Source organism: Mytilus edulis, chromosome 8, assembly GCF_963676685.1.
Source record: "Mytilus edulis chromosome 8, xbMytEdul2.2, whole genome shotgun sequence".
Classification (NCBI taxonomy): Eukaryota; Metazoa; Mollusca; class Bivalvia; order Mytilida; family Mytilidae; genus Mytilus; species Mytilus edulis.
In genome coordinates, this window is record NC_092351.1 from 9,803,051 (window position 1) to 9,816,145 (window position 13,095).

A 13,095-nucleotide genomic window follows, 5' to 3' on the forward strand; every position below is an offset into this window, starting at 1 on the left:
ATACAATAACCAAAAGAGAAAACAAACCAAACAAAGCCCTCATGAATGCATTCTATCGTAGATGATTATTAGTTTTTCTCGGTGTACATTATTTTCCCTCCAGTTATTTTTTTTTATTATACCTTAAATACAGTGATTCCACTGCTCAGCTGGTTCCATCATCAGGTGAATCCCCTCTCCTCGACTGTTTCGGCGCTGTCCACGACAACCTCTAGGGAGTGTACCGACTGAGTTAGCTCTCCCACTGCTCTTACCTCTTCCTCCGTATCCAACCGGAAGCTTCCTCTGCCTGTCTTCCAACTTTTCCTACCAAGCTTCTTCTTACTGGTCAAGTTAGTCCTAGGGAACCCAAGGCTCTCTAAAAAGTGTGAGAAACAAAGCCTCTACATCCTACTTCAACTGGAAAATACCATGTCCTCCAGTTCTTCTCTTGGATGGATGTCTGTTACAAATTCCTGGTACTTGGCAAGCTTTTTCTCGTGGGCTTCTTCCAGTCTTGTTTCCCATGGCACTATAAGCTCTACACGTATGACTTGTCTGTTGATTCTAGACCACAGCACAATTTCTGGTCTGAGGTTTGTTGTTTAAACCTCTCTTGGGAAGGTGGTCTTTCCCCAAACGTCTGCTTGCATCTCCCAGTCATTATAACTTAACTTGAATTAAATATACCAAAGCAAACATAAGAGTACGATACAAAACGGTCTAACTTCAACGAGAACCGAAATCACCAATCAGGCTTCAACGGAACATTTTAATCATCTATTAGTTTGAAATGCATCGAATAAACACCTTTCAGCATTAGTACCTGATTGTTTAAGTACAATGATTATCTTTTCGTTCAACATGTTTTAAGGTCCAATGGGAGTTGAGAGAATTCATATATTATCTTATTCATATTTTCAGCTCCTTGTCTGGTGATGCTAGATCCTACCATGGGTCATGGAGATTCTATCCATGCTTCAATAATGAGATGTATAAATGTAATGCAAGAAGGCAAAAAGTTTTGTCTCGAGGTATACCAAACAAACGTTTTCTGTTTCATGTATTTGTGTTAATTTACTGATACTTTAGTTTTATTGAAATGCAATTTATATTTAAAATATCTTGATTTGATTATCGTATACATCTTTTATAACCCTTTTTCCTCATATATTTTGTTTTTGTGTACTAGTATATTCATTTTCTTAAATTTAATGTGTGATAATAAATTTTTTTGAATGTAGATAAGACAGTCACATTGAAAGACCCAAAGAATAAGCTATTATATGATTTTATAATGAGAATATGTTTTATTCATCAATCAGATTAATTTTAATGGATGTGTTGAGCGATGGTGTCGCCGAATCACCATGACAAAGTGTGAGGCTGTTGGTGCTAAATTGGTTATTACAAATGGGGAAGAACAGGCCGACTTCACAGACACAGAAAATATCATCTGTTGTATAGTCTGTCTACCAATCTGGTCAATACAGACCGGTATCTATAAGGTATGTCCGAATTATGTAAATATCATCTGTTGTATAGTCTGTCTGCCTATCTGGTCAATACAGACCGGTATCTATAAGGTATGTCCGAATCATGTAAATATCATCTGTTGTAGAGTCTGTCTGCCTATCTGGTCAATACAGACCGGTATCTATAAGGTATGTCCGAATCATGTAAATATCATCTGTTGTAGAGTCTGTCTACCTATCTGGTCAATACAGACCGGTATCTATAAGGTATGTCCGAATTATGTAAATATCATCTGTTGTATAGTCTGTCTGCCTATCTGGTCAATACAGACCGGTATCTATAAGGTATGTCCGAATTATGTAAATATCATCTGTTGTATAGTCTGTCTGCCTATCTGGTCAATACAGACCGGTATCTATAAGGTATGTCCGAATCATGTAAATATCATCTGTTGTAGAGTGTCTACCTATCTGGTCAATACAGACCGGTATCTATAAGGTACGTATGTCCGAATTATGTAAATATCATCTGTTGTATAGTCTGTCTGCCTATCTGGTCAATACAGACCGGTATCTATAAGGTATGTCCGAATTATGTAAATATCATCTGTTGTATAGTCTGTCTGTCTATCTGGTCAATACAGACCGGTATCTATAAGGTATGTCCGAATCATGTAAATATCATCTGTTGTAGAGTCTGTCTACCTATCTGGTCAATACAGACCGGTATCTATAAGGTATGTCCGAATCATGTAAATATCATCTGTTGTATAGTCTGTCTACCTATCTGGTCAATACAGACCGGTATCTATAAGGTATGTTCTAGTGGTGTCATACCACCAATTAAAAGTCCCTATCTGTTCAACCAAATTTTGCAATTTTCACAGCTTTCTAAATATTTTACCTTAAGTTTAACTTCATAGAAACTAGGTATATCCTGAATTGTACAGGTGTCACCTTTCTGCATGCCAATTTTCAACATACATTCAAAATCATATAAGAAAGCAGAGAGCTTCCGAAAGGAGGTACCACTAAAAATAACCCCTGGTTTTCTGGAAATCTTAAATTAGTATACTATGGAGCGCATTAATCCTCAATTTTTAATGCAAACTCATAGACAGGTAAATTTTGGCTCAAAATGGTCTTAATATATTTCTCTTTCAACAAAACTTTCATTTCTGCAAATTTGTTAGTTAGTTTAGGTGAACAATGATATCAAATGCACTTTTTTTTGTCCGAGTAGGCCTACTTTCACATACGTTCTAAATTTGAGGGAGTAATTGGTGGTATGACACCTAAAGAGACAAAAAAGTTGATTAAAAATCTTTTATTTTGCTTTATTCTTAATCCTTAGTCAATTTGTAGTTTAAAACAGCCTATCTGAGCATTATGCGACTTATAATAAAAATTTCACAGCTCAATTTAAACTGACTGTAATGTATGACTTTGATAGAAAATACTTGAAAATTTCATTTTGGGCTACAGGAACATAAACTTTCAATATCAAGATCATTGTTTGCTGATTTTTTCTTGTTTGTTCTACTTCTTTAAAGACTTCCAACAATTTTTGCAATGAATTTAGTAAAAAATCCAAGGTATTGAAGTGTCATGGAATATTGACCCCCCTTTTTTTCATCTGGTGTCAGTAAAGTACTACAAATTGATCAAAAGTGCAGTCATGGTCATTTAACTGTGTTTATTTACATCAGTTAATACAATTTAAGATATGAAAATTTCATTTGGAATAATAAATGGTGCTTTTGTGAGTTTCTGCAGTGCTTACATTAGGCTATGCTATCTGCCAAGTACATAGTATGACGCAATGCTATAAGGGGTAAAAATCAAATAATTTCATTAAATCTGCATGACAAAATTTTTTTGGGGGTAGTAAACAACTTATGTTTCAATGTTTAACACCACAGAATAACTTTCTGTGCATTTATAACATTATTCAGGACATTTTTTATATAAAAGCATATTGTCAGGATGGGAAAAGCTAAAAATAGGACAAACTCAAGATTTAGGCTCTAAATTTGCAATATGTGACATTTTACCCCCAAAAAGATTGAAATGTGGCTACTATCATCTCAAATGATCAGTTAAGACAAAAAAAAACAATTGTTTTCTTATTTTGATGTTTCACCGCATTTTGCTTAAAGAGACAAAAAAGTTGATTAAAAATCTTTTATTTTGCTTTATTCTTAATCCTTAGTCAATTTGTAGTTTAAAACAGCCTATCTGAGCATTATGCGACTTATAATAAAAATTTCACAGCTCAATTTAAACTGACTGTAATGTATGACTTTGATAGAAAATACTTGAAAATTTCATTTTGGGCTACAGGAACATAAACTTTCAATATCAAGATCATTGTTTGCTGATTTTTTCTTGTTTGTTCTACTTCTTTAAAGACTTCCAACAATTTTTGCAATGAATTTAGTAAAAAATCCAAGGTATTGAAGTGTCATGGAATATTGACCCCCCTTTTTTTCATCTGGTGTCAGTAAAGTACTACAAATTGATCAAAAGTGCAGTCATGGTCATTTAACTGTGTTTATTTACATCAGTTAATACAATTTAAGATATGAAAATTTCATTTGGAATAATAAATGGTGCTTTTGTGAGTTTCTGCAGTGCTTACATTAGGCTATGCTATCTGCCAAGTACATAGTATGACGCAATGCTATAAGGGGTAAAAATCAAATAATTTCATTAAATCTGCATGACAAAATTTTTTTGGGGGTAGTAAACAACTTATGTTTCAATGTTTAACACCACAGAATAACTTTCTGTGCATTTATAACATTATTCAGGACATTTTTTATATAAAAGCATATTGTCAGGATGGGAAAAGCTAAAAATAGGACAAACTCAAGATTTAGGCTCTAAATTTGCAATATGTGACATTTTACCCCCAAAAAGATTGAAATGTGGCTACTATCATCTCAAATGATCAGTTAAGACAAAAAAATACAATTGTTTTCTTATTTTGATGTTTCACCGCATTTTGCTTAAAGAGACAAAAAAGTTGATTAAAAATCTTTTATTTTGCTTTATTCTTAATCCTTAGTCAATTTGTAGTTTAAAACAGCCTATCTGAGCATTATGCGACTTATAATAAAAATTTCACAGCTCAATTTAAACTGACTGTAATGTATGACTTTGATAGAAAATACTTGAAAATTTCATTTTGGGCTACAGGAACATAAACTTTCAATATCAAGATCATTGTTTGCTGATTTTTTCTTGTTTGTTCTACTTCTTTAAAGACTTCCAACAATTTTTGCAATGAATTTAGTAAAAAATCCAAGGTATTGAAGTGTCATGGAATATTGACCCCCCTTTTTTTCATCTGGTGTCAGTAAAGTACTACAAATTGATCAAAAGTGCAGTCATGGTCATTTAACTGTGTTTATTTACATCAGTTAATACAATTTAAGATATGAAAATTTCATTTGGAATAATAAATGGTGCTTTTGTGAGTTTCTGCAGTGCTTACATTAGGCTATGCTATCTGCCAAGTACATAGTATGACGCAATGCTATAAGGGGTAAAAATCAAATAATTTCATTAAATCTGCATGACAAAATTTTTTTGGGGGTAGTAAACAACTTATGTTTCAATGTTTAACACCACAGAATAACTTTCTGTGCATTTATAACATTATTCAGGACATTTTTTATATAAAAGCATATTGTCAGGATGGGAAAAGCTAAAAATAGGACAAACTCAAGATTTAGGCTCTAAATTTGCAATATGTGACATTTTACCCCCAAAAAGATTGAAATGTGGCTACTATCATCTCAAATGATCAGTTAAGACAAAAAAATACAATTGTTTTCTTATTTTGATGTTTCACCGCATTTTGCTTAAAGAGACAAAAAAGTTGATTAAAAATCTTTTATTTTGCTTTATTCTTAATCCTTAGTCAATTTGTAGTTTAAAACAGCCTATCTGAGCATTATGCGACTTATAATAAAAATTTCACAGCTCAATTTAAACTGACTGTAATGTATGACTTTGATAGAAAATACTTGAAAATTTCATTTTGGGCTACAGGAACATAAACTTTCAATATCAAGATCATTGTTTGCTGATTTTTTCTTGTTTGTTCTACTTCTTTAAAGACTTCCAACAATTTTTGCAATGAATTTAGTAAAAAATCCAAGGTATTGAAGTGTCATGGAATATTGACCCCCCTTTTTTTCATCTGGTGTCAGTAAAGTACTACAAATTGATCAAAAGTGCAGTCATGGTCATTTAACTGTGTTTATTTACATCAGTTAATACAATTTAAGATATGAAAATTTCATTTGGAATAATAAATGGTGCTTTTGTGAGTTTCTGCAGTGCTTACATTAGGCTATGCTATCTGCCAAGTACATAGTATGACGCAATGCTATAAGGGGTAAAAATCAAATAATTTCATTAAATCTGCATGATTAAATTTTTTTGGGGGTAGTAAACAACTTATGTTTCAATGTTTAACACCACAGAATAACTTTCTGTGCATTTATAACATTATTCAGGACATTTTTTATATAAAAGCATATTGTCAGGATGGGAAAAGCTAAAAATAGGACAAACTCAAGATTTAGGCTCTAAATTTGCAATATGTGACATTTTACCCCCAAAAAGATTGAAATGTGGCTACTATCATCTCAAATGATCAGTTAAGACAAAAAAAAACAATTGTTTTCTTATTTTGATGTTTCACCGCATTTTGCTTAAAGAGACAAAAAAGTTGATTAAAAATCTTTTATTTTGCTTTATTCTTAATCCTTAGTCAATTTGTAGTTTAAAACAGCCTATCTGAGCATTATGCGACTTATAATAAAAATTTCACAGCTCAATTTAAACTGACTGTAATGTATGACTTTGATAGAAAATACTTGAAAATTTCATTTTGGGCTACAGGAACATAAACTTTCAATATCAAGATCATTGTTTGCTGATTTTTTCTTGTTTGTTCTACTTCTTTAAAGACTTCCAACAATTTTTGCAATGAATTTAGTAAAAAATCCAAGGTATTGAAGTGTCATGGAATATTGACCCCCCTTTTTTTCATCTGGTGTCAGTAAAGTACTACAAATTGATCAAAAGTGCAGTCATGGTCATTTAACTGTGTTTATTTACATCAGTTAATACAATTTAAGATATGAAAATTTCATTTGGAATAATAAATGGTGCTTTTGTGAGTTTCTGCAGTGCTTACATTAGGCTATGCTATCTGCCAAGTACATAGTATGACGCAATGCTATAAGGGGTAAAAATCAAATAATTTCATTAAATCTGCATGACAAAATTTTTTTGGGGGTAGTAAACAACTTATGTTTCAATGTTTAACACCACAGAATAACTTTCTGTGCATTTATAACATTATTCAGGACATTTTTTATATAAAAGCATATTGTCAGGATGGGAAAAGCTAAAAATAGGACAAACTCAAGATTTAGGCTCTAAATTTGCAATATGTGACATTTTACCCCCAAAAAGATTGAAATGTGGCTACTATCATCTCAAATGATCAGTTAAGACAAAAAAAAACAATTGTTTTCTTATTTTGATGTTTCACCGCATTTTGCTTAAAGGTGTCATACCACCAATTAAAAGTCCCTATCTGTTCAACCAAATTTTGCAATTTTCACAGCTTTCTAAATATTTTACCTTAAGTTTAACTTCATAGAAACTAGGTATATCCTGAATTGTACAGGTGTCACCTTTCTGCATGCCAATTTTCAACATACATTCAAAATCATATAAGAAAGCAGAGAGCTTCCGAAAGGAGGTACCACTAAAAATAACCCCTGGTTTTCTGGAAATCTTAAATTAGTATACTATGGAGCGCATTAATCCTCAATTTTTAATGCAAACTCATAGACAGGTAAATTTTGGCTCAAAATGGTCTTAATATATTTCTCTTTCAACAAAACTTTCATTTCTGCAAATTTGTTAGTTAGTTTAGGTGAACAATGATATCAAATGCACTTTTTTTTGTCCGAGTAGGCCTACTTTCACATACGTTCTAAATTTGAGGGAGTAATTGGTGGTATGACACCTAAAGAGACAAAAAAGTTGATTAAAAATCTTTTATTTTGCTTTATTCTTAATCCTTAGTCAATTTGTAGTTTAAAACAGCCTATCTGAGCATTATGCGACTTATAATAAAAATTTCACAGCTCAATTTAAACTGACTGTAATGTATGACTTTGATAGAAAATACTTGAAAATTTCATTTTGGGCTACAGGAACATAAACTTTCAATATCAAGATCATTGTTTGCTGATTTTTTCTTGTTTGTTCTACTTCTTTAAAGACTTCCAACAATTTTTGCAATGAATTTAGTAAAAAATCCAAGGTATTGAAGTGTCATGGAATATTGACCCCCCTTTTTTTCATCTGGTGTCAGTAAAGTACTACAAATTGATCAAAAGTGCAGTCATGGTCATTTAACTGTGTTTATTTACATCAGTTAATACAATTTAAGATATGAAAATTTCATTTGGAATAATAAATGGTGCTTTTGTGAGTTTCTGCAGTGCTTACATTAGGCTATGCTATCTGCCAAGTACATAGTATGACGCAATGCTATAAGGGGTAAAAATCAAATAATTTCATTAAATCTGCATGACAAAATTTTTTTGGGGGTAGTAAACAACTTATGTTTCAATGTTTAACACCACAGAATAACTTTCTGTGCATTTATAACATTATTCAGGACATTTTTTATATAAAAGCATATTGTCAGGATGGGAAAAGCTAAAAATAGGACAAACTCAAGATTTAGGCTCTAAATTTGCAATATGTGACATTTTACCCCCAAAAAGATTGAAATGTGGCTACTATCATCTCAAATGATCAGTTAAGACAAAAAAAAACAATTGTTTTCTTATTTTGATGTTTCACCGCATTTTGCTTAAAGAGACAAAAAAGTTGATTAAAAATCTTTTATTTTGCTTTATTCTTAATCCTTAGTCAATTTGTAGTTTAAAACAGCCTATCTGAGCATTATGCGACTTATAATAAAAATTTCACAGCTCAATTTAAACTGACTGTAATGTATGACTTTGATAGAAAATACTTGAAAATTTCATTTTGGGCTACAGGAACATAAACTTTCAATATCAAGATCATTGTTTGCTGATTTTTTCTTGTTTGTTCTACTTCTTTAAAGACTTCCAACAATTTTTGCAATGAATTTAGTAAAAAATCCAAGGTATTGAAGTGTCATGGAATATTGACCCCCCTTTTTTTCATCTGGTGTCAGTAAAGTACTACAAATTGATCAAAAGTGCAGTCATGGTCATTTAACTGTGTTTATTTACATCAGTTAATACAATTTAAGATATGAAAATTTCATTTGGAATAATAAATGGTGCTTTTGTGAGTTTCTGCAGTGCTTACATTAGGCTATGCTATCTGCCAAGTACATAGTATGACGCAATGCTATAAGGGGTAAAAATCAAATAATTTCATTAAATCTGCATGACAAAATTTTTTTGGGGGTAGTAAACAACTTATGTTTCAATGTTTAACACCACAGAATAACTTTCTGTGCATTTATAACATTATTCAGGACATTTTTTATATAAAAGCATATTGTCAGGATGGGAAAAGCTAAAAATAGGACAAACTCAAGATTTAGGCTCTAAATTTGCAATATGTGACATTTTACCCCCAAAAAGATTGAAATGTGGCTACTATCATCTCAAATGATCAGTTAAGACAAAAAAAAACAATTGTTTTCTTATTTTGATGTTTCACCGCATTTTGCTTAAAGGTGTCATACCACCAATTAAAAGTCCCTATCTGTTCAACCAAATTTTGCAATTTTCACAGCTTTCTAAATATTTTACCTTAAGTTTAACTTCATAGAAACTAGGTATATCCTGAATTGTACAGGTGTCACCTTTCTGCATGCCAATTTTCAACATACATTCAAAATCATATAAGAAAGCAGAGAGCTTCCGAAAGGAGGTACCACTAAAAATAACCCCTGGTTTTCTGGAAATCTTAAATTAGTATACTATGGAGCGCATTAATCCTCAATTTTTAATGCAAACTCATAGACAGGTAAATTTTGGCTCAAAATGGTCTTAATATATTTCTCTTTCAACAAAACTTTCATTTCTGCAAATTTGTTAGTTAGTTTAGGTGAACAATGATATCAAATGCACTTTTTTTTGTCCGAGTAGGCCTACTTTCACATACGTTCTAAATTTGAGGGAGTAATTGGTGGTATGACACCTAAAGAGACAAAAAAGTTGATTAAAAATCTTTTATTTTGCTTTATTCTTAATCCTTAGTCAATTTGTAGTTTAAAACAGCCTATCTGAGCATTATGCGACTTATAATAAAAATTTCACAGCTCAATTTAAACTGACTGTAATGTATGACTTTGATAGAAAATACTTGAAAATTTCATTTTGGGCTACAGGAACATAAACTTTCAATATCAAGATCATTGTTTGCTGATTTTTTCTTGTTTGTTCTACTTCTTTAAAGACTTCCAACAATTTTTGCAATGAATTTAGTAAAAAATCCAAGGTATTGAAGTGTCATGGAATATTGACCCCCCTTTTTTTCATCTGGTGTCAGTAAAGTACTACAAATTGATCAAAAGTGCAGTCATGGTCATTTAACTGTGTTTATTTACATCAGTTAATACAATTTAAGATATGAAAATTTCATTTGGAATAATAAATGGTGCTTTTGTGAGTTTCTGCAGTGCTTACATTAGGCTATGCTATCTGCCAAGTACATAGTATGACGCAATGCTATAAGGGGTAAAAATCAAATAATTTCATTAAATCTGCATGACAAAATTTTTTTGGGGGTAGTAAACAACTTATGTTTCAATGTTTAACACCACAGAATAACTTTCTGTGCATTTATAACATTATTCAGGACATTTTTTATATAAAAGCATATTGTCAGGATGGGAAAAGCTAAAAATAGGACAAACTCAAGATTTAGGCTCTAAATTTGCAATATGTGACATTTTACCCCCAAAAAGATTGAAATGTGGCTACTATCATCTCAAATGATCAGTTAAGACAAAAAAAAACAATTGTTTTCTTATTTTGATGTTTCACCGCATTTTGCTTAAAGAGACAAAAAAGTTGATTAAAAATCTTTTATTTTGCTTTATTCTTAATCCTTAGTCAATTTGTAGTTTAAAACAGCCTATCTGAGCATTATGCGACTTATAATAAAAATTTCACAGCTCAATTTAAACTGACTGTAATGTATGACTTTGATAGAAAATACTTGAAAATTTCATTTTGGGCTACAGGAACATAAACTTTCAATATCAAGATCATTGTTTGCTGATTTTTTCTTGTTTGTTCTACTTCTTTAAAGACTTCCAACAATTTTTGCAATGAATTTAGTAAAAAATCCAAGGTATTGAAGTGTCATGGAATATTGACCCCCCTTTTTTTCATCTGGTGTCAGTAAAGTACTACAAATTGATCAAAAGTGCAGTCATGGTCATTTAACTGTGTTTATTTACATCAGTTAATACAATTTAAGATATGAAAATTTCATTTGGAATAATAAATGGTGCTTTTGTGAGTTTCTGCAGTGCTTACATTAGGCTATGCTATCTGCCAAGTACATAGTATGACGCAATGCTATAAGGGGTAAAAATCAAATAATTTCATTAAATCTGCATGACAAAATTTTTTTGGGGGTAGTAAACAACTTATGTTTCAATGTTTAACACCACAGAATAACTTTCTGTGCATTTATAACATTATTCAGGACATTTTTTATATAAAAGCATATTGTCAGGATGGGAAAAGCTAAAAATAGGACAAACTCAAGATTTAGGCTCTAAATTTGCAATATGTGACATTTTACCCCCAAAAAGATTGAAATGTGGCTACTATCATCTCAAATGATCAGTTAAGACAAAAAAAAACAATTGTTTTCTTATTTTGATGTTTCACCGCATTTTGCTTAAAGGTGTCATACCACCAATTAAAAGTCCCTATCTGTTCAACCAAATTTTGCAATTTTCACAGCTTTCTAAATATTTTACCTTAAGTTTAACTTCATAGAAACTAGGTATATCCTGAATTGTACAGGTGTCACCTTTCTGCATGCCAATTTTCAACATACATTCAAAATCATATAAGAAAGCAGAGAGCTTCCGAAAGGAGGTACCACTAAAAATAACCCCTGGTTTTCTGGAAATCTTAAATTAGTATACTATGGAGCGCATTAATCCTCAATTTTTAATGCAAACTCATAGACAGGTAAATTTTGGCTCAAAATGGTCTTAATATATTTCTCTTTCAACAAAACTTTCATTTCTGCAAATTTGTTAGTTAGTTTAGGTGAACAATGATATCAAATGCACTTTTTTTTGTCCGAGTAGGCCTACTTTCACATACGTTCTAAATTTGAGGGAGTAATTGGTGGTATGACACCTAAAGAGACAAAAAAGTTGATTAAAAATCTTTTATTTTGCTTTATTCTTAATCCTTAGTCAATTTGTAGTTTAAAACAGCCTATCTGAGCATTATGCGACTTATAATAAAAATTTCACAGCTCAATTTAAACTGACTGTAATGTATGACTTTGATAGAAAATACTTGAAAATTTCATTTTGGGCTACAGGAACATAAACTTTCAATATCAAGATCATTGTTTGCTGATTTTTTCTTGTTTGTTCTACTTCTTTAAAGACTTCCAACAATTTTTGCAATGAATTTAGTAAAAAATCCAAGGTATTGAAGTGTCATGGAATATTGACCCCCCTTTTTTTCATCTGGTGTCAGTAAAGTACTACAAATTGATCAAAAGTGCAGTCATGGTCATTTAACTGTGTTTATTTACATCAGTTAATACAATTTAAGATATGAAAATTTCATTTGGAATAATAAATGGTGCTTTTGTGAGTTTCTGCAGTGCTTACATTAGGCTATGCTATCTGCCAAGTACATAGTATGACGCAATGCTATAAGGGGTAAAAATCAAATAATTTCATTAAATCTGCATGACAAAATTTTTTTGGGGGTAGTAAACAACTTATGTTTCAATGTTTAACACCACAGAATAACTTTCTGTGCATTTATAACATTATTCAGGACATTTTTTATATAAAAGCATATTGTCAGGATGGGAAAAGCTAAAAATAGGACAAACTCAAGATTTAGGCTCTAAATTTGCAATATGTGACATTTTACCCCCAAAAAGATTGAAATGTGGCTACTATCATCTCAAATGATCAGTTAAGACAAAAAAAAACAATTGTTTTCTTATTTTGATGTTTCACCGCATTTTGCTTAAAGAGACAAAAAAGTTGATTAAAAATCTTTTATTTTGCTTTATTCTTAATCCTTAGTCAATTTGTAGTTTAAAACAGCCTATCTGAGCATTATGCGACTTATAATAAAAATTTCACAGCTCAATTTAAACTGACTGTAATGTATGACTTTGATAGAAAATACTTGAAAATTTCATTTTGGGCTACAGGAACATAAACTTTCAATATCAAGATCATTGTTTGCTGATTTTTTCTTGTTTGTTCTACTTCTTTAAAGACTTCCAACAATTTTTGCAATGAATTTAGTAAAAAATCCAAGGTATTGAAGTGTCATGGAATATTGACCCCCCTTTTTTTCATCTGGTG

General features: G+C 31.2%; 1 protein-coding gene across 1 annotated transcript in view; it reads left to right on the top strand.

The window, feature by feature from the left end:
* LOC139484742 (uncharacterized) overlaps positions 1-13,095 on the top strand; it is a 30,756-nt gene that overhangs the window by 2,684 nt on the left and 14,977 nt on the right. The window contains exons 3-4 of the mRNA XM_071268660.1: positions 904-1,013; positions 1,305-1,487. Of these exons, the coding sequence (XP_071124761.1) occupies positions 904-1,013; positions 1,305-1,487 (293 nt within the window). The remainder of the gene's footprint in view (positions 1-903; positions 1,014-1,304; positions 1,488-13,095) is intronic.